This window comes from Drosophila serrata, unplaced genomic scaffold (genome assembly GCF_035046125.1).
Source record: "Drosophila serrata isolate PLE 108 unplaced genomic scaffold, ASM3504612v1 contig_291, whole genome shotgun sequence".
NCBI lineage: Eukaryota > Metazoa > Arthropoda > Insecta > Diptera > Drosophilidae > Drosophila > Drosophila serrata.
Genome location: NW_028257189.1, coordinates 187,868 through 210,358, shown reverse-complemented (window position 1 = coordinate 210,358; position 22,491 = coordinate 187,868). Strand labels below are relative to the sequence as shown.

General features: G+C 40.0%; 2 protein-coding genes across 7 annotated transcripts in view; both read right to left on the bottom strand.

Annotated features, from left to right (window-relative positions):
- The window catches only part of LOC110184526 (ankyrin repeat and FYVE domain-containing protein 1-like), a 189,089-nt gene that overhangs the window by 43,608 nt on the left and 122,990 nt on the right, over window positions 1–22,491 (bottom strand). For 3 of the 6 annotated variants that reach the window (XM_086836624.1, XM_086836619.1, XM_086836620.1), the window contains 3 exons: window positions 15,415–16,274; window positions 13,937–15,359; window positions 13,631–13,882 (listed from right to left, as the gene is read on the bottom strand). The exons of 1 other annotated variant lie outside the window; for it this stretch is intronic. Coding sequence is in view for 4 of the 5 variants with exons in the window: in XM_086836619.1 (XP_086692745.1) it covers window positions 13,744–13,882; window positions 13,937–15,359; window positions 15,415–16,274 (2,422 nt within the window). In the remaining variant the exon portion in view is untranslated. Of the gene's footprint in view, window positions 1–13,630; window positions 13,883–13,936; window positions 15,360–15,414; window positions 16,275–22,491 lie in introns of those variants that run through there. 2 more of the 6 variants (XM_086836622.1, XM_086836623.1) reach the window with 2 other exon arrangements.
- LOC110179907 (ankyrin repeat and FYVE domain-containing protein 1-like) lies at window positions 2,495–5,249 on the bottom strand. Its single transcript, XM_020947504.2, has 4 exons — window positions 5,216–5,249; window positions 4,279–5,127; window positions 2,801–4,223; window positions 2,495–2,746 (listed from the first exon to the last, which is right to left on the bottom strand). Exons 1-4 carry the CDS (start codon window positions 5,247–5,249, stop codon window positions 2,608–2,610), a joined length of 2,445 nt encoding a protein of 814 aa, XP_020803163.2. The 3' UTR covers window positions 2,495–2,607.

The window sequence follows — 22,491 nt, the reverse complement described above, 5'->3', positions numbered from 1 at the left end:
CCTTACCCAAACAGGCACGTGCCTGCTGTCATACGGGTCACTTGAATTTACTGACCTTAGTGCATCAACGTCCAAGAATAAGATATTCTTACTATTCATCATACAGTGTATTCATTATCTATGAAAACGAACGTAGTATGACGTTGATACATGATAATATAAATAATGTCAACTATGATTAATCATTGTTGTTTGTGCTATGCCAATTAAGATTTTGTCCAAGTCATTTGCTGGGCTCATGAATCTTTTCTTTAGGCATGTATTGTTATGATGATACAATGATACTTATAATCATATTCACGCACGCAAACGCACTTGCTTGATCTGTGTTTACTCATACATGCAAACCCATTCTATTTTTAGATCTTTACGCTCTCAACTTTGTGAGAGCTGGGAGAGCACCATTGTCGTTTGAATCAAAAAGTTAGACCCATATTGCAAAACGAATGTATGATCGTGAGGCATCTTGTAAATTGTATAGGCTTTGATTGTGGGTATGTCTTCTTTGAGTATGTGAGTCTACATGACTCCTTGTATGCGTTGTTAAAAATATTACTGAAGTCCTCAATATCCCTGTATAACCTTCTGGGTTACACCGAACTTTGGTCCTTCTATTTCTCACCTTAGACTGTCAGTCTTGCGGGGATTGCGCTTTGGTCTCCCTGTGTCGGTATCGAGGTTTCAAGGAATATGTATGTGGTCTGAAAAAGAGTGTCGAGTCCCTCTATTTTCCTACCTTATAATTGCTGTCCTCCATTTGGAGAGTTATATTTAGAACCTCTTCCCAGCCTTGAAATTCTTCCGTACTTTGAAAAATCAAGGTCAGCGTCTCGTCCTTTTTACGGATAGTGACGTCACGACTTATAATACTATCGAAAAGAGACACATCCCTTTCGTTTCTTTCCTTACTTCCCCATAGCGTGTGCCTAGCATTGGTATCGCACCCGAGGATAAGCGTAGTCTTATTCTCCTCAGCCCACTGCATCGCCCTGATGAACGCTTCAGGGGGTGCCGGTTATGAGTATAGCTGTCCCGTCCGCTGCTTCAAACCTGGCCAATGCTAGATCTGAGTTGCTAAGGTTGCGATATAGAAGTGCCTTAAGGTTGTTTGTTTTAGATAATTATACCCGCCCTCGATCTATCGACCTGTATATCCTTTCAAGGCCATTCCAGATATTGCCCTATCCCTAGACCATGGGTCTTGTATTAGGCCGATCTCGATGTCCTGCTCTTGGAGAATTGCAAGATTTGCTGAAGCGTGCGAGCGTCGACTTCATCTTCGAGGACATCGTCTGGCTCGGCTAGGGAGACCTTTATCTTGGCCTCTCTGATGCCATACCGAACCTTGTAATCTACATTTTCAGTTGTTTTAGGCATCGCTGGTTAATAAGGAACATGAACGGCTGACTTGTTTTCATCTCCCGCTCCGCCTTGAGGATAGCCCAGATTCTGTGCTCGCAGAGTCTTAAGCACCCTTTCGTGGTTGCATTGCCCCTTTGGCAACCAGATGCCAGCGAGGGGTCTTTTTGGGATATCTTTGGCAGAGACTAGCATCATGCTAATCCTATTCCAAGCGTTGCTAATCTTTGTCACGCACTCCGCCAGGAAGTCCCTCGATGACTCGTCGTCGCACATGATCACCCGGTGCCCTCTAACAATGTCTAAAGAATCAAAAAAAAAGGTGTCGGCTAGATAGCTCCGATAGTTATTTGTCTGTTGTCTGATGGGCCCATCGTCGTTGAGCTCGTCCACCAGTGCCATGGCAAAACTGTCTCTAGCCACCTCACTGCATTTCCTCGACGGTCTGATGAAGGATGCCGCTCTCGGGGCCCCCTTATCGTTCTTCGGCCTCTTCGGAGCGCTCTCGCTTACTTCATGCGAGCGGTTGTGCTTCGACTGCGTGGGCAAGAACAATTCTGGGTGCTCCTTCTTGTACCGCTCGAACTCATCGACTACTGCCGGGATTTGAGCTTTGTCCGCTTGATCTCGCCCTCCTTCTCACACCAACTCATCTTCGTCGATTTCGGAGACGGAGTGGGGTTATTGCTTCTGCTACGTTTTTGTCCTACATTACAAGGTAACGCTGCCGTTTTTTAATGTTATCCTTGCTCTCGCTCTCCCCTGGCGTCTCTCTGGTAACTGGTAGTTTTGCCTGATCTTTATCGGACATCGCTACTCATTGTCACTGATCGGCTTTTTTAGCCGATTTTTGCTTTACTGGATTAGGCTTCGCTCTTTTCTGTCGGTAGTAACGTCTGGTAGATCACTTGGGACTATGACCAACTCGAAAGCACCAACCAGGACACCAGTGACCCGATTTGAATTAAAATCAGCTTTTCTAGCACCGACACAAGCCGCAGAAAGGGGAGCTATGTATTATAATCTAGCATTAATATATAAAAATCCACACTATCATGCTTTTATATCTTTAAGTCTATATTTAGGCGGCACGGACCCTAAAACGTGGGGTCACAATATGGGCTTCAATAAACGATTTTAGAACTTTATATAAATATTTTATTCTCAATTTATTTGGTTAATACTTTACAGCACACGAACATTGCATATTTTATTTATTAAAAATAATAAAGATAGAAATAAATATATTCATAAAACTGTTACATTTCCACAATGCAGCACATAAAAGCAAACGGAGCAAACTCTGACTGGTTTGTTGATTCCAAATTTTAAAATCGGTACTTCGTTGCTGGAACATTTGGAGCACAAAACACGACCACAATGGCGACTTAAAATAAAATCAACATATAAGATGGAATAGTGTAATTTGTATAATACTTACCAATGGTGTTTCCGCATGGTTATTGTTAATTTTATATTGCATTCTTGGCATAAATCAGACTCAGACCAAGGTGATTCCTGTGGCAGTTTGTCTAACAAATTGTGAAGAAGTTGATCCGTAGCCAACTTGAAATTAAAAATATTTATACCTTCCCTATTTTCAGTGCCAAGGCACGCTCCTGCTTTTACTAGTACTTTACAGAGTGGCGATTGACCAGGCATAAAGGATAGCAGAAGTGGTGTATTTCCATCAAGGTCAGGGGTGTTTATTGGGTATTTTGGCATACATTCTAAAAATAATTCGCAAATGGTTCCTGCTGTATTATCTTTCACAACTCTACAAAGTTCATGCATTGGATTTCTACCTCTTGAATTCCTTGCCTCTGCATTTACTCTTGATTCTGTTAAAAGTTCGCGTACAATTAAAAACTGACCGCCATGTACAGCTAGGTGTAGAGCATTGTTTCCATCAGCATCAGTTGCGTCATAGTCAGCACCGTTTTGAATTAAAGCACATACTGCAGAAAGATTGCCGTGTTCAATTGCAATGTGTAGGGGCAATTTTTGAAAAGCATCACGCTCATTTAAACGAGCACCAGCTAATATGAGATTTCTAGTTATCATTTCAACTTGTGATGCAGCTGATAAATGTAAGGGCGTTGACTGATTAACATCATGAAACCGAGAATTCATGTCTACTTGAATAGATAACAAAAACAGAACGGTTTCCAAATCATCTTTTATAATAGCCAAATGCAAAAAATTACGGCCTAGTTGATCCATTTGCTCAGCTGCAGTTGGAAGTCGCTCTAAAATGCGTTGCGCCGCCTTGTGATTTCGAGTGTCTAGAGCGGATGCAAATGCAGTGTTTCCAAAGCTGTCTCTAAGTTTTAAATCTATTAAAGGGTGACAAAGTAGAATGTTTATTATCTCATCATGTTGATTTTCTATAGCAATATGTAGCGGGGTTTTTTTATTAGCATCAAGCACGTTTATATTAGCACCATGATCAATTAGAGTTTGAAGAACATGCGTAAGTCCCCACTGACAACATAGATGAGACGGAGAAGCTTTTTCCTGAACTTCATCTCCGCCCTCCCCGTTTGGGCCTGCTTGACGAGCGGAGTCTAAGTCACACTGACTTTGAATTAAAAATATGGCTATATTAACTTTGTTTTCATCTATTGCACGATGTAGTAGTGTTTGTTGATACCCATCAGGTCCTTTGTGCCAACAGTCAGTGTCAACACCATGACGCACAAGCACACGTGCCACATCTTTTCGTTCTAAAACTAAAGCAGTCCACAGGGGGGAAACACCGTTATTGTCAGATACATTCAATGAAATTCCTTTTGTACAAAGAAAATCCACAACTGTTGGTAGATTGTGTTCAATTGACAGCATTAATATAGAGTTCTGATCACCTATGTATGGTATATAATTATATTAATAATAACAATAATGATAATAAATATTTACCTGCTACAGAAGTAAAATCTGCTCCTTGTTTAAGTAAAACTAATGCAGTCTCACTGTCTTCATTCATAATTTCTTGCTGCAAGAGAGTTATTTTGTCCTTATTTTTTACATTAACGTCTGCACCGCCTCTAATAAGTGTTGAGACGAGTCGAGTTCTTTTTAATCCCAAGCAAAAGCTTAGGGGTGAGTCACCATTAATATTAATGGAATTGAAGTCATCATTTTGCAATCTAGCTTTCATCTGAACAAATGCTTCTAATGCATCAATGGCATCTGCTTCAACTGCCATGTAAATGGGTGATTTTAACCCGTTTTTTATTGATTGTATATTGCATGACGCTCCGTTGATAATCAATTTTTTTATCAAGTTTGACATGTTTTTAAATGATGCAATATGTAATGCAGTTAATCCACTCTTATTTAAGTAATCCAATTTGGCGAAGTCTGTAAGAAATACAGCTGTACTCTCGCGTTGTTCATCCAAGGCGAACACCTGGAGAAGGCTATTTCCTGTAGCTGATTTAATTGGATTCGGTTCGGCACCCATTTTTAAAAGTCTTGAGGCAAGTTTAAAGTTCTTCTCTTGGAATGTTAAGCTAAGCTCCAAAGCACATTTCTCTTCCAAAGTGCGCAAGTTAATATTAATGTTAGGCACTTGAAGTAAAAGCTTGATCATTTCTGTATTTTTTCTTGTAATTGCTATATGTAAGGGAGTTTCTCCATTCTTATTTTGAATATTTACATTTGCATTTTTTTGCAAAATTTGTTTGCCAATTTGTAGTATTTCTCCAAATATGTTTTGATTGTTCCGGAATTCATCATATGTACATATAATATGCAATGCAGTATCTGCAGAAGGACTTCAACGTATTAGCATTAAACTTAAAAGATAATTGTCTTCGGCAAGCCGGAGTTTATATATATCTGTGTGGTTTACATGAGTACAATAACGTAAAGAGTAATGCTAACATAAGATAAATTCACTTAAAACGTCAGCGAAATTTATATTTATAGCCATGAGACCAACGAAATTAAAGAAAAGGCGCGAAAATAATCACGTTTACACCAGTTTTTTGTAAACAAACTATATACAAACCAGACGGAAATGGCTAGAACGACTCCTCTACTGCGTAAAAAACTTTGGACTAAAAGTAAAAATATAATTAGGGAAGATAGGTAAGGTTAACTTAGTTTTTCATTCCTAGTTCTTGAAATAATTGTTGCAGAACGAAACTGTTGAAAAAGTTGAGCCCCGGTAAGCCCATAATTTTTTACAATTCAAAGCGAAGGTTTTGGTCGTTTTCATAAGGATGACTTTAGAAACTATTAGAAATTGTTTTGAGATAGAAACTGCATGAAAAATGAGATAACCATGAAAGTTTCATAATCCATGAACATATTACTTTAATTTTTATTTCCAACACTCTAGTTTTAAAACTTTGCAAAGTATTATAACTTTTCCCAGAAGTTTTTAAAGCAGTGAAGGAGACATTCCGACCCTATAAGGAATACAAATTTTTGATCAGCATAAACAGCAAAATTTATATATCTAAGTCCGTCCTTCTGTCCGCTCGTACGCAAAGTAGTCCCTGAGCTTAAAAGCTTGGGAGACGCGTCGGGTAAGGAAAACGATCGGACATAAATGACGCAAGAGTATAAAGAAAAATTAGCTTTGCGAAATCAGTGAAAACTTGATGGTTCGACATCTGGACAAGGAATTGATGGAGATGAAACTTCTAAACGTATTTCCAGTGTGGGGTGACAAGCGTAGTTTAGGACAGGATATAGGATCAATTCTGGAGACGAGGGTTTTGGCAAACTCTGACGCAAAGTTCCTTATGTAGTTCAATTGACCCAACGAAAGCTCAAAAAGACCAAGGACTAAGGACCAAGGAATCAGGTGATTTGGAGAGAATGTTAAAATCACCTATAGGTAATAAGTGGTCATAAACACCAAGAGTTGAGTGACTGGTGCTAATGATATATAGTAGCGTCAGACCGGGGTGGAATGTACGAGCAAGAGACATAGACAAAATAGTCGTGGACTTGGATACAAGCCGCAACAAACTCCAAAGAATTATCGGAGTAGGTTATGGGAACCAGTTCAGAAATAAGGTCAGATTTCACAGCAATAAGAACACCGCCGCCAGAACGCATTTGAGGGGCCTATAGACAATTTGGTTGTCAGCGAATAATTCGCAATCCGAGAGAGATGTGTTAGGTCCCTTTTTTAGTAAAAGCAATTACGTTGGCATCAACCCCAACAACGACTCAGAGCGAGCTATGCCGCACGGGTCGTAGACACAGACTCGGAGCTGGAGAGCGTTCAGCTCACCAAAGAGGAGAAAAAGAAATCTGGCACCATCTCCCCGCACAGAGACGGGCCGAAAAGGTCAAGCTAAGAAGAGGGTAGGTTACTATGCCACTACGCCAAATATTCTCACATAACCTCAACAGGCGGTTTTGCCACCAAAGTGAAGGAGTTACTGGGCAGCAAAAGGCAACGCGTTATTAAACACGCTTTGGCGAGCGGCAACGCGGCGCCAAGCAGGCAGTTCCTCCACCAATAGTAAAGAAACGAATGAAGCAGGAGGTAAAGATAATGAAGTGACAAAACAACATATGATCGTTGCACTCATTGACTGAAGCGTCATAAACGGCAAGATGACCGAAGCGTGGTGAAAGGCGGTTCACGCGCGGCTCGTACAATCGCTGTTTGCACGGATGGAGAATGATTCCAAGGCCCCCATGCCCACATTTGATGGTGCGGGGTGGCTGAACGGGGTCAAAATCCTGGACGACCCGAGGTCATGCTGGAGGTGGTGGACAGGGAATTAATCCCATCCCTACCGAAGGCGAATGTACTTTTCCTGATTTCAATCCAAGGAGACCGTTCGCCGTAACTTCTACAGCGACTACTTAAAGAGTAGGGTTAATGTCCGCGGTCCTCCAGATCAACAAAGGGACATAGGTTGTGACTACTTGCGTCTCAAGAAGCGACACACCAGGGACAAGGACGCGCACAACCTGGAGGCAGGCGAGGTAAGTCCTAGGTCTGGACACAATCATAATAGCAGCCCAGAAAATGACGCTGAACGAATTAGCGAAGGAAGAGGACAGTGACTTAATAAATATAGTCAACCCGTCGAGACTTGAGCACGGTACCCATGGCTCACATGGTGCTGTAGCTCAACATCCAAATCGTCAAACGTGGTAGATGTAACGCTCGTAGCGGGACGGGGTACTATGATAGAGACCATCCTTTTTAGACCACAAGTACACTACTTCAAACACACTCCTAAAAAAACAGTCTTCAGAAACCCGGAAAACTAACTACGGAAGATATTTAAAAGTCCCTAGGACCCTCTCTAACGAATTATTAGATGTGTACTATGCATCGTTCTGATATCGCTTTCGCTTTTTTTATGTAGAAACTAAACTAAAACTAAATGAATATCGGAAAAAATCTAGGAAATAGAATCCTATTAATAATAACTTTGTATTATATTTTCAAGAGTTTGTGTACTTTTTATGTAGTATAATTTTGTTATCTTATTTAACCACAGTTATTGATTGAAACAAAAAGTTTTAAAAGAAAATTCATTGAATTAACAAATTAAAAAATAAATTAAGAAAAAGAAAGCCTCGCGTGGGATTTGAACTTGCGCTAGCCTGTTTGCAAGGTGGATGTACCCTGAGCCACGCGTCACGATCGCCTGGCAACGGCAAAGACAAATATCAAGCGAGCAAAAAAAAAATTCGTAAAAAGGTTGAAAGTTTTTGTCCCTCTCACACGTGATATGCTCATGTGTGTATATCATATGCACATGTGTATATATCATATGCACATGTGTGTATATTGCCGACGCAATTTAAGTTGTCTGCGTAGCGCGAAGTGTAAGCGGCCGGACTGTTAAACATTAAGACATAGGTTCAATCCCCAGTTGGTCGAATAATATACTAAAAAAGTTTGAGTATGGTTCAAAATGAATTCACTACAATTTAAATGTAACAAATAAAAACATCAAGTCGAAGCTGCATACAAATTTGATCATGAGCCGAGAAGCGATCATGTATTACTCGGGCCACGCTTTATTCATGCGTGAATGGGAACTTTACATAAAAGGTGGGTCCTACCCACCGAACGGGTTCACATGAAAGTCAGCACGAATTTGGCTAAAAAGTCGGACTGGGTAGTGGTGGGAACGGAGGAATTGGAACAGCGGCTGGATCCGGAGGCAAAAATGACAATGCCAACCAGCGCTCCGGCGGCAACTACAGACAAAAAGTATCAGCAACAATCGCACTATCGCACAACGAGGAGACTGTCAACTTTCGCTCACACAACAACACCTACCACTAGGCTAAACCTTATGGGGCAGCCGCCCAGCTGGGCAATGCCATGGACACCACCTTGTCACCGCAGCCCATTATGTGGGCCTCGCCACCCGGAAGGGTTGTCAGTGCGGCCAATGGTCGGAATGGCGGGATGGGCAATGCCGATGGTGGGATCATGGCCAACAGCATTGTGGCCACAACTGGTGGTGGCATCGGCGAAGCAGCGCCCCCCAAAATGCGCTACCGTCCCGCTGCCCCCAATTAGTTTGTCAAGAAATAATACAGATGGGAGGTTTACCGCCCGCTTCGGCTTCGAAGGTAGATGTAGGCACTATGAAAACATTGGAAAAATTTCATGCATATGTTTCACCAGTATTCCGGCAGATAGGCAACCAAAAAGGAACCGAATGACTTAATGTATGTTTCAGAAACTAGTTTAAGTAGACAAATGCGTTGAGAAACTGACAAACACCCCAACCTCTCAACATGAACAACAACAACTCCACCACCACTACCACTACCCACCACGCAAACAACAAGACGCGAGGATCTGAGACCTGAAGAATCTGAGTGTGTTGTGTGAGCATTTGAAAGAAAGAGAGGAAAAACAGAAGAGGAAAAATTGAATTCAGGGATGTTCCCAGTCAAGCCAGATGTCCATGTTTTGTTTTATATTATTTCAATACATTATTAACACTTTTATTTAACGTTTCATCGACTTTTAATTTAATTCAAAGAATATATATATCTCCTCTCTATGTACATATGTATCCACCGCCCACCGCAAAAGCAGTCGTATGTTTACGTTTTTCGACTATGAGGCTTTTTATACCCTTGCAGGGTATTAAACTTTCATTCAGATGTTTGCAACGCAGTGAAGGAGTCATCTCCGACCATCGATTTAGCCATGTCCCTCTGTCCGTTTTTACGCCGCTGTAATATTATTTAACAATTTTGTGTAAAATGTTATGAAAATCGGACTACTATATCATATAGCTGTCATTTTGTGTTAAATTTTATGAAAATCAGACTACTATGTATATCATATAGCTGCCATAGGAACGATCAGGAAATTAATACAATTAAAAATTATAACTTTTTCAGCGTAGTCTTATTCTCCTCAGCCCACTGCATCGCCCTGATGAACGCTTCAGGGGGTGCCGGTTATGAGTATAGCTGTCCCGTCCGCTGCTTCAAACCTGGCCAATGCTAGATCTGAGTTGCTAAGGTTGCGATATAGAAGTGCGTTAAGGTGGTTTGTTTTAGATAATTATACCCGCCCTCGATCTATCGACCTGTATATCCTTTCAAGGCCATTCCAGATATTGCCCTATCCCTAGACCATGGGTCTTGTATTAGGCCGATCTCGATGTCCTGCTCTTGGAGAATTGCAAGATTTGCTGAAGCGTGCGAGCGTCGACTTCATCTTCGAGGACATCGTCTGGCTCGGCTAGGGAGACCTTTATCTTGGCCTCTCTGATGCCATACCGAACCTTGTAATCCACATTTTCAGTTGTTTTAGGCATCGCTGGTTAATAAGGAACATGAACGGCTGACTTGTTTTCATCTCCCGCTCCGCCTTGAGGATAGCCCAGATTCTGTGCTCGCAGAGTCTTAAGCACCCTTTCGTGGTTGCATTGCCCCTTTGGCAACCAGATGCCAGCGAGGGGTCTTTTTGGGATATCTTTGGCAGAGACTAGCATCATGCTAATCCTCTTCCATGCTAATCTTTGTCACGCACTCCGCCAGAAAGTCCCTCGATGACTCGTCGTCGCACATGATCACCCGGTGCCCTCTAACAATGTCTAAAGAATCAAAAAAAAGGTGTCGGCTAGATAGCTCCTATAGTTATTTGTCTGTTGTCTGATGGGCCCATCGTCGTTGAGCTCGTCCACCAGTACCATGGCAAAACTGTCTCTAGCCACCTCACTGCATTTCCTCGACGGTCTGATGAAGGATGCCGCTCTCGGGGCCCCCTTATCGTTCTTCGGCCTCTTCGGAGCGCTCTCGCTTACTTAATGCGAGCGGTTGTGCTTCGACTGCGTGGGCAAGAACAATTCTGGGTGCTCCTTCTCGTACCGCTCGAACTCATCGACTACTGCCGGGATTTGAGCTTTGTCCGCTTGATCTCGCCCTCCTTCTCACACCAACTCATCTTCGTCGATTTCGGAGACGGAGTGGGGTTATTGCTTCTGCTACGTTTTTATCCTACATTACAAGGTAACGCTGCCGTTTTTATACCCTTGCAGGGTATTATAATTTCAGTCAGAAGTTTGCAACGCAGTGAAGGAGGCACCTCCGACTATATAAAGTATATATATTCTTGATCAAGATCAACAGCCGAGTCGATCTAGCCATGTCCGTCTGTCCGTCTGTCCTTCTGTCCGTCTGTCCGTCTGTCCGTTTCTACGCAAACTAGTCTCTCAGTTTTGAAGCTATATAAATGAAACTTTGTAGTTAGCCTTCTATATACTCTTACTCGTATATATGTCGGAACGGGCCGGATCGGACGACTATATCATATAGCTGCCATAGGAATGATCGGAAAATTTTTACAAAAAAAATTGTAACATTTTCAGTTTTCAATAGAATTGAATCAAATTTGAGATATAGCCATTTTACTATACTCTACAATTTTGTGTAAAATTTTATGAAAATCGGACTACTATATCATATAGCTCCCATAGGAACGATCGAGAAATTAATAAAATTAAAAATTATAACTTTTTCAGTTTTCAACAGATTTTCATCAAATTTGAGGTATAGCCATTTTATATTAGTCTTAAATTTTGTGCCAAATTTATTGAAAATCGGACGACTACATCATATAGGTGCCATACAAACGATCGTTTGATGTAGAAGAAAAATGCAAATCTGTGAATGAAAAGCTGCAAATATAATATGTATAGGTGAATGAAATGAAAGCAGGTATTACTTCATTGTTTTTTAACACAAATATATATAATTTATATGGTATGGATTCCTATTCATAGAAGTTCTATCTGCAAGCGTATATAAACTTCGGCGTGCCGAAGTTAGCTTCCTTTCTTGTTTTCTGATACTTTTTGTATTCTACCGACTGCGCCAGTGAAGTGTTGATATTTATTTGAGTCGAACTAATGTCCCGTCAGTTGACTAAGGACAACGCCAAGTTGAATTAACAGACGAATATTTAGGTTTACGTCTTTATTCAGATGATCTCAGCTTAAGACTAAATTATTGTTATTGCTTCTACTTCCCTTTATTTACATAAGTTGGGGAGCCAGATCGCCCGCTTGGGATATTGATTGTACATAATAATTTGAGAGTGAGAGTGCCACTTAGAGAGCGCGACTTAGTCATTTAAAGAATTATTTATGTTATTGAGAAGCCGAATTGCCTCCTCCGGATGTGGATTGTTTACATTGGTTCAGCGTGGGATCTCCAACGCTGCAGATTCATGTTTCTTGGAACATAACGGAATTTGTTAATATGTCACTATATATATATTAAGTCCATAGGCACATTCATATTCACGTACCAGCACGTCCGTCATTAAATTGCACCTGTTTTGGTTATTTTTTTTTTTTTTGTATATATATATACAAACACACCCATACACTATATGCACAAACATAACCTTTTAATGTAGATTTACATATTCACAAATTAATTAAAAATATAAAATATTTAATCCACATGATTTATATTAAATATATGCCAAACTTACAGACGATTGAAAAGAAAAATATATATATACAGGGGGGGTCAAAAGTATTTACACAAATTCACAATTATTTTCACCGCCAAACTTATTTTTATACCCTTGCAGGGTATTATAATTTCAGTCAGAAGTTTGCAACGCAGTGAAGGAGGCACCTCCGACTATATAAAGTATATATATTCTTGATCAGGATCAACAGCCGAGTCGATCTAGCCATGTCCGTCTGTCCGTCTGTCCTTCTGTCCGTCTGTCCGTCTGTCCGTTTCTACGCAAACTAGTCTCTCAGTTTTGAAGCTATCTGAATGAAACTTTGTAGTTAGCCTTCTATATACTCTCACTCGTATATATGTCGGAACGGGCCGGATCGGACGACTATATCATATAGCTGCCATAGGAATGATCGTAAAATTTTTACAAAAAAATGTTTAACTTTTTCAGTTTTCAATAGAATTGGATCAAATTTAAGATATAGCCATTTTACTATACTCTACAATTTTGTGTAAAATTTTATGAAAATCGGACTAATATATCATATAGCTCCCATAGGAACGATCGAGAAATTAATACAATTAAATTTATAACTTTTTTAGTTTTCAACTGATTTTCATCAAATTTAAGGTATAGCTATTTTATATGAGTCTTAAATTTTGTGTCAAATTTTATGAAAATCGGACGACTATATCTTATAGGTGCCATACAAACGATCGTTTGATGTAGAGGAAAAATGCAAATCTGTGTATGTAAAACTGCAAATATAATATGTATAGGTGAATGAAATGAAAGCAGCTATTACTTCATTGTTTTTTAACACAAATATATATAATTTACATTGTATGGATTCCTATTCATAGAAGTTCTATCTGCAAGGGTATATAAACTTCGGCGTGCCGAAGTTAGCTTTCTTTCTTGTTTAATGTTATCCTTGCTCTCGCTCTCCCCTGGCGTCTCTCTGGTAACTGGTAGTTTTGCCTGACCTTTATCGGACATCGCTACTCATTGTCACTGATCGGCTTTTTTAGCCGATTTTTGCTTTACTGGATTAGGCTTCGCTCTTTTCTGTCGGTAGTAACGTCTGGTAGATCACTTGGGACTATGACCAACTCGAAAGCACCAACCAGGACACCAGTGACCCGATTTGAATTAAAATCAGCTTTTCTAGCACCGACACAAGCCGCAGAAAGGGGAGCTATGTATTATAATCTAGCATTAATATATAAAAATCCACACTATCATGTTTTTATATCTTTAAGTCTATATTTAGGCGGCACGGACCCTAAAACGTGGGGTCACAATATGGGCTTCAATAAACGATTTTAGAACTTTATATAAATATTTTATTCTCAATTTATTTGGTTAATACTTTACAGCACACGAACATTGCATATTTTATTTATTAAAAATAATAAAGATAGAAATAAATATATTCATAAAACTGTTACATTTCCACAATGCAGCACATAAAAGCAAACGGAGCAAACTCTGACTGGTTTGTTGATTCCAAATTTTAAAATCGGTACTTCGTTGCTGGAACATTTGGAGCACAAAACACGACCACAATGGCGACTTAAAATAAAATCAATATATAAGATGGAATAATGTAATTTGTATAATACTTACCAATGGTGTTTCCGCATGGTTATTGTAAATTTTATATTGCATTCTTGGCATAAATCAGACTCAGACCAAGGTGATTCCTGTGGCAGTTTGTCTAACAAATTGTGAAGAAGTTGATCCGTAGCCAACTTGAAATTAAAAATATTTATACCTTCCCTATTTTCAGTGCCAAGACACGCTCCTGCTTTTACCAGTACTTTACAGAGTGGCGATTGACCACGCATAAAGGATAGCAGAAGTGGTGTATTTCCATCAAGGTCAGGGGTGTTTATTGGGTATTTTGGCATACATTCTAAAAATAATTCGCAAATGGTTCCTGCTGTATTATCTTTCACAACTCTACAAAGTTCATGCATTGGATTTCTACCTCTTGAATTCCTTGCCTCTGCATTTACTCTTGATTCTGTTAAAAGTTCGCGTACAATTAAAAACTGACCGCCATGTACAGCTAGGTGTAGAGCATTGTTTCCATCAGCATCAGTTGCGTCATAGTCAGCACCGTTTTGAATTAAAGCACATACTGCAGAAAGATTGCCGTGTTCAATTGCAATGTGTAGGGGCAATTTTTGAAAAGCATCACGCTCATTTAAACGAGCACCAGCTAATATGAGATTTCTAGTTATCATTTCAACTTGTGATGCAGCTGATAAATGTAAGGGCGTTGACTGATTAACATCATGAACCCGAGAATTAATGTCTACTTGAATAGATAACAAAAACAGAACGGTTTCCAAATCATCTTTTATAATAGCCAAATGCAAAAAATTACGGCCTAGTTGATCCATTTGCTCAGCTGCAGTTGGAAGTCGCTCTAAAATGCGTTGCGCCGCCTTGTGATTTCGAGTGTCTAGAGCGGATGCAAATGCAGTGTTTCCAAAGCTGTCTCTAAGTTTTAAATCTATTAAAGGGTGACAAAGTAGAATGTTTATTATCTCATCATGTTGATTTTCTATAGCAATATGTAGCGGGGTTTTTTTATTAGCATCAAGCACGTTTATATTAGCACCATGATCAATTAGAGTTTGAAGAACATGCGTAAGTCCCCACTGACAACATAGATGAGACGGAGAAGCTTTTTCCTGAACTTCATCTCCGCCCTCCCCGTTTGGGCCTGCTTGACGAGCGGAGTCTAAGTCACACTGACTTTGAATTAAAAATATGGCTATATTAACTTTGTTTTCATCTATTGCACGATGTAGTAGTGTTTGTTGATACCCATCAGGTCCTTTGTGCCAACAGTCAGTGTCAACACCATGACGCACAAGCACACGTGCCACATCTTTTCGTTCTAAAACTAAAGCAGTCCACAGGGGGGAAACACCGTTATTGTCAGATACATTCAATGAAATTCCTTTTGTACAAAGAAAATCCACAACTGTTGGTAGATTGTGTTCAATTGACAGCATTAATATAGAGTTCTGATCACCTATGTATGGTATATAATTATATTAATAATAACAATAATGATAATAAATATTTACCTGCTACAGAAGTAAAATCTGCTCCTTGTTTAAGTAAAACTAATGCAGTCTCACTGTCTTCATTCATAATTTCTTGCTGCAAGAGAGTTATTTTGTCCTTATTTTTTACATTAACGTCTGCACCGCCTCTAATAAGTGTTGAGACGAGTCGAGTTCTTTTTAATCCCAAGCAAAAGCTTAGGGGTGAGTCACCATTAATATCAATGGAATTGAAGTCATCATTTTGCAATCTAGCTTTCATCTGAACAAATGCTTCTAATGCATCAATGGCATCTGCTTCAACTGCCATGTGAATGGGTGATTTTAACCCGTTTTTTATTGATTGTATATTGCATGACGCTCCGTTGATAATCAATTTTTTTATCAAGTTTGACATGTTTTTAAATGATGCAATATGTAATGCAGTTAATCCACTCTTATTTAAGTAATCCAATTTGGCGAAGTCTGTAAGAAATACAGCTGTACTCTCGCGTTGTTCATCCAAGGCGAACACCTGGAGAAGGCTATTTCCTGTAGCTGATTTAATTGGATTCGGTTCGGCACCCATTTTTAAAAGTCTTGAGGCAAGTTTAAAGTTCTTCTCTTGGAATGTTAAGCTAAGCTCCAAAGCACATTTCTCTTCCAAAGTGCGCAAGTTAATATTAATGTTAGGCACTTGAAGTAAAAGCTTGATCATTTCTGTATTTTTTCTTGTAATTGCTATATGTAAGGGAGTTTCTCCATTCTTATTTTGAATATTTACATTTGCATTTTTTTGCAAAATTTGTTTGCCAATTTGTAGTATTTCTCCAAATATGTTTTGATTGTTCCGGAATTCTTCATATGTACATATAATATGCAATGCAGTATCTGCAGAAGGTCTAAGGACTTCAACGTATTAGCATTAAACTTAAAAGATAATTGTCTTCGGCAAGCCGGAGTTTATATATATCTGTGTGGTTTACATGAGTACAATAACGTAAAGAGTAATGCTAACATAAGATAAATTCACTTAAAACGTCAGCGAAATTTATATTTATAGCCATGAGACCAACGAAATTAAAGAAAAGGCGCGAAAATAATCACGTTTACACCAGTTTTTTGTAAACAAACTATATACAGACCAGACGGAAATGGCTAGAACGACTCCTCTACTGCGTAAAAAACTTTGGACTAAAAGTAAAAATATAATTAGGGAAGATAGGTAAGGTTAACTTAGTTTTTCATTCCTAGTTCTTGAAATAATTGTTGCAGAACGAAACTGTTGAAAAAGTTGAGCCCCGGTAAGCCCATCATTTTTTACAATTCAAAGCGAAGGTTTTTGTCGTTTTCATAAGGATGACTTTAGAAACTATTAGAAATTGTTTTGAGATAGAAACTGCATGAAAAATGAGATAACCATGAAAGTTTCATAATCCATGAACATATTACTTTAATTTTTATTTCCAACACTCTAGTTTTAAAACTTTGCAAAGTATTATAACTTTTCCCAGAAGTTTTTAAAGCAGTGAAGGAGACATTCCGACCCTATAAGGAATACAAATTTTTGATCAGCATAAACAGCAAAATTTATATATCTAAGTCCGTCCTTCTGTCCGCTCGTACGCAAAGTAGTCCCTGAGCTTAAAAGCTTGGGAGACGCGTCGGGTAAGGAAAACGATCGGACATAAATGACGCAAGAGTATAAAGAAAAATTAGCTTTGCGAAATCAGTGAAAACTTGATGGTTCGACATCTGGACAAGGAATTGATGGAGATGAAACTTCTAAACGTATTTCCAGTGTGGGGTGACAAGCGTAGTTTAGGACAGGATATAGGATCAATTCTGAAGACGAGGGTTTTGGCAAACTCAGACGCAAAGTTCCTTATGTAGTTCAATTGACCCAACGAAAGCTCAAAAAGACCAAGGACTAAGGACCAAGGAATCAGGTGATTTGGAGAGAAGGTTAAAATCACCTATAGGTAATAAGTGGTCATAAACACCAAGAGTTGAGTGACTGGTGCTGATGATATATAGTAGCGTCAGACCGGGGTGGAATGTACGAGCAAGAGACATAGACAAAATAGTCGTGGACTTGGATACAAGCCGCAACAAACTCCAAAGAATTATCGTAGTAGGTTATGGGAACCAGTTCAGAAATAAGGTCAGATTTCACAGCAATAAGAACACCGCCGCCAGAACGCATTTGAGGGGCCTATAGACAATTTGGTTGTCAGCGAATAATTCGCAATCCGAGAGAGATGTGTTAGGTCCCTTTTTTAGTAAAAGCAATTACGTTGGCATCAACCCCAACAACGACTCAGAGCGAGCTATGCCGCACGGGTCGTAGACACAGACTCGGAGCTGGAGAGCGTTCAGCTCACCAAAGAGGAGAAAAAGAAATCTGGCACCATCTCCCCGCACAGAGACGGGCCGAAAAGGTCAAGCTAAGGGTTAAAGGCCAAGACGCAGTATAAGGCTTTCAGGCTCCAGAGCCGGCTCCAAGACAAGGTTTCCCTCTCCCAAAAGGAAAAGGCAAAGCTAGCCTGGTCCAAGCAAAGGATTGAAGAGGGTAGGTTACTATGCCACTACGCCAAATATTCTCACATAACCTCAACAGGCGGTTTTGTGTAATAATATATATATATAATAGTGTTAAAGAGCTCGTTAGGGACATTTATTTTGAAAGATGAAATGTCCCTTGCGTAAGAAAATTTGAACTTTTCCACCTTTCAATATTTGCGACCCCCCAGGGGATAAAACAGAAATCACCGGCGGTACGGGCACTCCCGCTGCACATTCGGATACCGAATCTTTCCTAGAGCTCGATCTCAGCACTCTTGGAATTATTGCTGAGGTCGAGGGCTGTGCCGTGGGAGGCTGCTGCTGAGAGCCCGTTGCAGGTAGTTGGGGTCCGTCTACATGCTGCCCACCAATAGCAGTTTTTTTGCGCCTAGGAGACTCATTTAATAGCGTAAGGCTATTAAATTGGGTGTCCAGCGCCAAGAACATATCAAGAGTTTTAAGAAAACTCGTTAAAATGCCCTTAAAACCGCTTTTGGTTTGCCGCATGAAAGACGTCATTTCCCTTTCTACATCGCGACAGGCCTCACAACAGTAACGCAGGCCGATGTTTTTTCTTATATCGTCCACCGTCCGAGCTGCAACTCCAATACACTTGACGTGCATGACGTTGTCGCACAGCCAGCAGCCGATTGTAAGGTCACCTGCAGCAATTGCCTTTTGGCAGGTTTTAACAAAACAGACAATATTTCCGGACATTATGAGGACTTACCACTGTACTTGTACTTGGAAAAAAAATAACAACAGAGCTATAAAGAAAGAAGTGAAGAGTCACAGCGAGAGCGAGAGAGCGGGAGAACGTATTAGATTAGGTAAGAAAAGAAGTGCAGCGGCACAGCTAAAGCGAGAGAGTTGGAGAGCGTGGGAGATAAATAGATAAAACGTTTAGCTGTTGCGACGGCGCAAACAAAAGCTAGACGAAGAAGGCACAAAAAGAAATTCAAAATATGCAAAAGCTAGCACTAGCAGCACAACTAAATTGGAAAATAAAACCAATTATATACACAAAATTAGAATAGCTGCATGCACACGCGAAGTGAACGGGAAGTTATTAACACAAATTAGAAAAATTAAGTTAACCCCGGTGGTTAGATTCAAACTTTAATACAAAACGAGAGCGTTTTTCCGTTCCGTTCCTTGGAAAGATGAATGATGAATTTTCCTGATTTCAATCCAAGGAGACCGTTCGCCGTAACTTCTACAGCGACTACTTAAAGAGTAGGGTTAATGTCCGCGGTCCTCCAGATCAACAAAGGGACATAGGTTGTGACTACTTGCGTCTCAAGAAGCGACACACCAGGGACAAGGGCGCGCACAACCTGGAGGCAGGCGAGGTAAGTCCTAGGTCTGGACACAATCATAATAGCAGCCCAGAAAATGACGCTGAACGAATTAGCGAAGGAAGAGGACAGTGACTTAATAAATATAGTCAACCCGTCGAGACTTGAGCACGGTACCCATGGCTCACATGGTGCTGTAGCTCAACATCCAAATCGTCAAACGTGGTAGATGTAACGCTCGTAGCGGGACGGGGTACTATGATAGAGACCATCCTTTTTAGACCACAAGTACACTACTTCAAACACACTCCTAAAAAAACAGTCTTCAGAAACCCGGAAAACTAACTACGGAAGATATTTAAAAGTCCCTAGGACCCTCTCTAACGAATTATTAGATGTGTACTATGCATCGTTCTGATATCGCTTTCGCTTTTTTTATGTAGAAACTAAACTAAAACTAAATGAATATCGGAAAATATCTAGGAAATAGAATCCTATTAATAATAACTTTGTATTATATTTTCAAAAGTTTGTGTACTTTTTATGTAGTATAATTTTGTTATCTTATTTAACCACAGTTATTGATTGAAACAAAAAGTTTTAAAAGAAAATTCATTGAATTAACAAATTAAAAAATAAATTAAGAAAAAGAAAGCCTCGCGTGGGATTTAACCTTGCGCTAGCCTGTTTGGAAGGTGGATGTACCCTGAGCCACGCGTCACGATCGCCTGGCAACGGCAAAGACAAATATCAAGCGAGCAAAAAAAAAATTCGTAAAAAGGTTGAAAGTTTTTGTCCCTCTCACACGCGATATGCTCATGTGTGTATATCATATGCACATGTGTATATATCATATGCACATGTGTGTATATTGCCGACGCAATTTAAGTTGTCTGCGTAGCGCGAAGTGTAAGCGGCCGGACTGTTAAACATTAAGACATAGGTTCAATCCCCAGTTGGTCGAATAATATACTAAAAAAGTTTGAGTATGGTTCAAAATGAATTCACTACAATTTAAATGTAACAAATAAAAACATCAAGTCGAAGCTGCATACAAATTTGATCATGAGCCGAGAAGCGATCATGTATTACTCGGGCCACGCTTTATTCATGCGTGAATGGGAACTTTACATAAAAGGTGGGTCCTACCCACCGAACGGGTTCACATGAAAGTCAGCACGAATTTGGCTAAAAAGTCGGACTGGGTAGTGGTGGGAACGGAGGAATTGGAGAAGCGGCTGGATCCGGAGGCAAAAATGACAATGCCAACCAGCGCTCCGGCGGCAACTACAGACAAAAAGTATCAGCAACAATCGCACTATCGCACAACGAGGAGACTGTCAACTTTCGCTCACACAACAACACCTACCACTAGGCTAAACCTTATGGGGCAGCCGCCCAGCTGGGCAATGCCATGGACACCACCTTGTCACAGCAGCCCATTATGTGGGCCTCGCCACCCGGAAGGGTTGTCAGTGCGGTCAATGGTCGGGATGGGCAATGCCGATGGTGGGATCATGGCCAACAGCATTGTGGCCACAACTGGTGGTGGCATCGGCGAAGCAGCGCCCCCCAAAATGCGCTACCGTCCCGCTGCCCCCAATTAGTTTGTCAAGAAATAATACAGATGGGAGGTTTACCGCCCGCTTCGGCTTCGAAGGTAGATGTAGGCACTATGAAAACATTGGAAAAATTTCATGCATATGTTTCACCAGTATTCCGGCAGATAGGCAACCAAAAAGGAACCGAATGACTTAATGTATGTTTCAGAAACTAGTTTAAGTAGACAAATGCGTTGAGAAACTGACAAACACCCCAACCTCTCAACATGAACAACAACAACTCCACCACCACTACCACTACCCACCACGCAAACAACAAGACGCGAGGATCTGAGACCTGAAGAATCTGAGTGTGTTGTGTGAGCATTTGAAAGAAAGAGAGGAAAAACAGAAGAGGAAAAATTGAATTCAGGGATGTTCCCAGTCAAGCCAGATGTCCATGTTTTGTTTTATATTATTTCAATACATTATTAACACTTTTATTTAACGTTTCATCGACTTTTAATTTAATTCAAAGAATATATATATCTCCTCTCTATGTACATATGTATCCCCCGCCCACCGCAAAAGCAGTCGTATGTTTACGTTTTTCGACTATGAGGCTTTTTATACCCTTGCAGGGTATTAAACTTTCATTCAGAAGTTCGCAACGCAGTGAAGGAGTCATCTCCGACCATCGATTTAGCCATGTCCCTCTGTCCGTTTTTACGCCGCTGTAATATTATTTAACAATTTTGTGTAAAATGTTATGAAAATTTTATATATATATATATATATACTAGCAGCCCGTCCCGGCTTCGCACGGCATTAAACATTACATTTAGATTTGTCAATTTTAACACATTCATAATAATAATAATAATATGACACATATTCATCCTTTATTAATTTTTTTTTTCAATTACTGAGGTCATAACCCTAAAAGAAAATACATTTATTTTGTTAGAGCTTCTCTGTAAACAATATTTGATGTTTTATTTTGTGGCAGCAAAATAAATTGATTTTCATTGGCTCCGACTCGCGATAGACCAACATACATTTGACCATGATTAAAACATTCCTTTCGCAGATCAATCCACACTAATTCGAAGGTTTTGCCTTGTGACTTGTTAATTGTTAATGCGAAAGATGTTTTTACCGGAAATTGAAGCCGTTTAAATGGGACTGTCATATCATTTTGGATCATCGGTATCCTCGGTATATGAGCTAGTTGACCACCTGCTGGGCATATTATGGTTAAGAGGGCACTTCTGAATACATCAAGGTTCTGGCAAAATCATCTTCCTGGCATAAGGTGAAGAAGGCAGTCAGAGTTGTCGCTGGCGGATTCAGGACTCTTTCTTGCACATTTCTTACTGTGAAATAGACACGTTGACCATTCTCCTAATGGACTTCCAAGTGAACTAAAGCTGGATAGCGTTCATTAATATGGAATGAAAAAATTCTCCATGCAGCCTCGTTGCTGCTTATGTATCTTCCAGCCTGGTATTGAGATATTTCATCGAGAACTCGTACTGCATTGTTGTCACCATTTACTGCCTGAACACCAAAAGCTGCCATATCGCTGCCTTTATTCACGTACTTGCAGATATATTTAATCGATTTCACGGAATTGCAATATTCTACGTTGATGTGCGCTTTGTATGATTTTGACAATAGTGTTGAGTATGGAACCACCCAACGATTGTCTACCT

Coding starts and splice junctions, on each gene's coding strand:
- LOC110179907 (XM_020947504.2), bottom strand. CDS start 5,249: ATGTTAGCATTACTCTTTACGTTATTGTACTCAT. Junction 5,128..5,215: donor CTTTACGTTATTGTACTCAT/GTAAACCACACA, acceptor GTCCTTCTGCAG/ATACTGCATTGCATATTATA. Junction 2,747..2,800: donor ACCATGCGGAAACACCATTG/GTAAGTATTATA, acceptor TTTTATTTTAAG/TCGCCATTGTGGTCGTGTTT.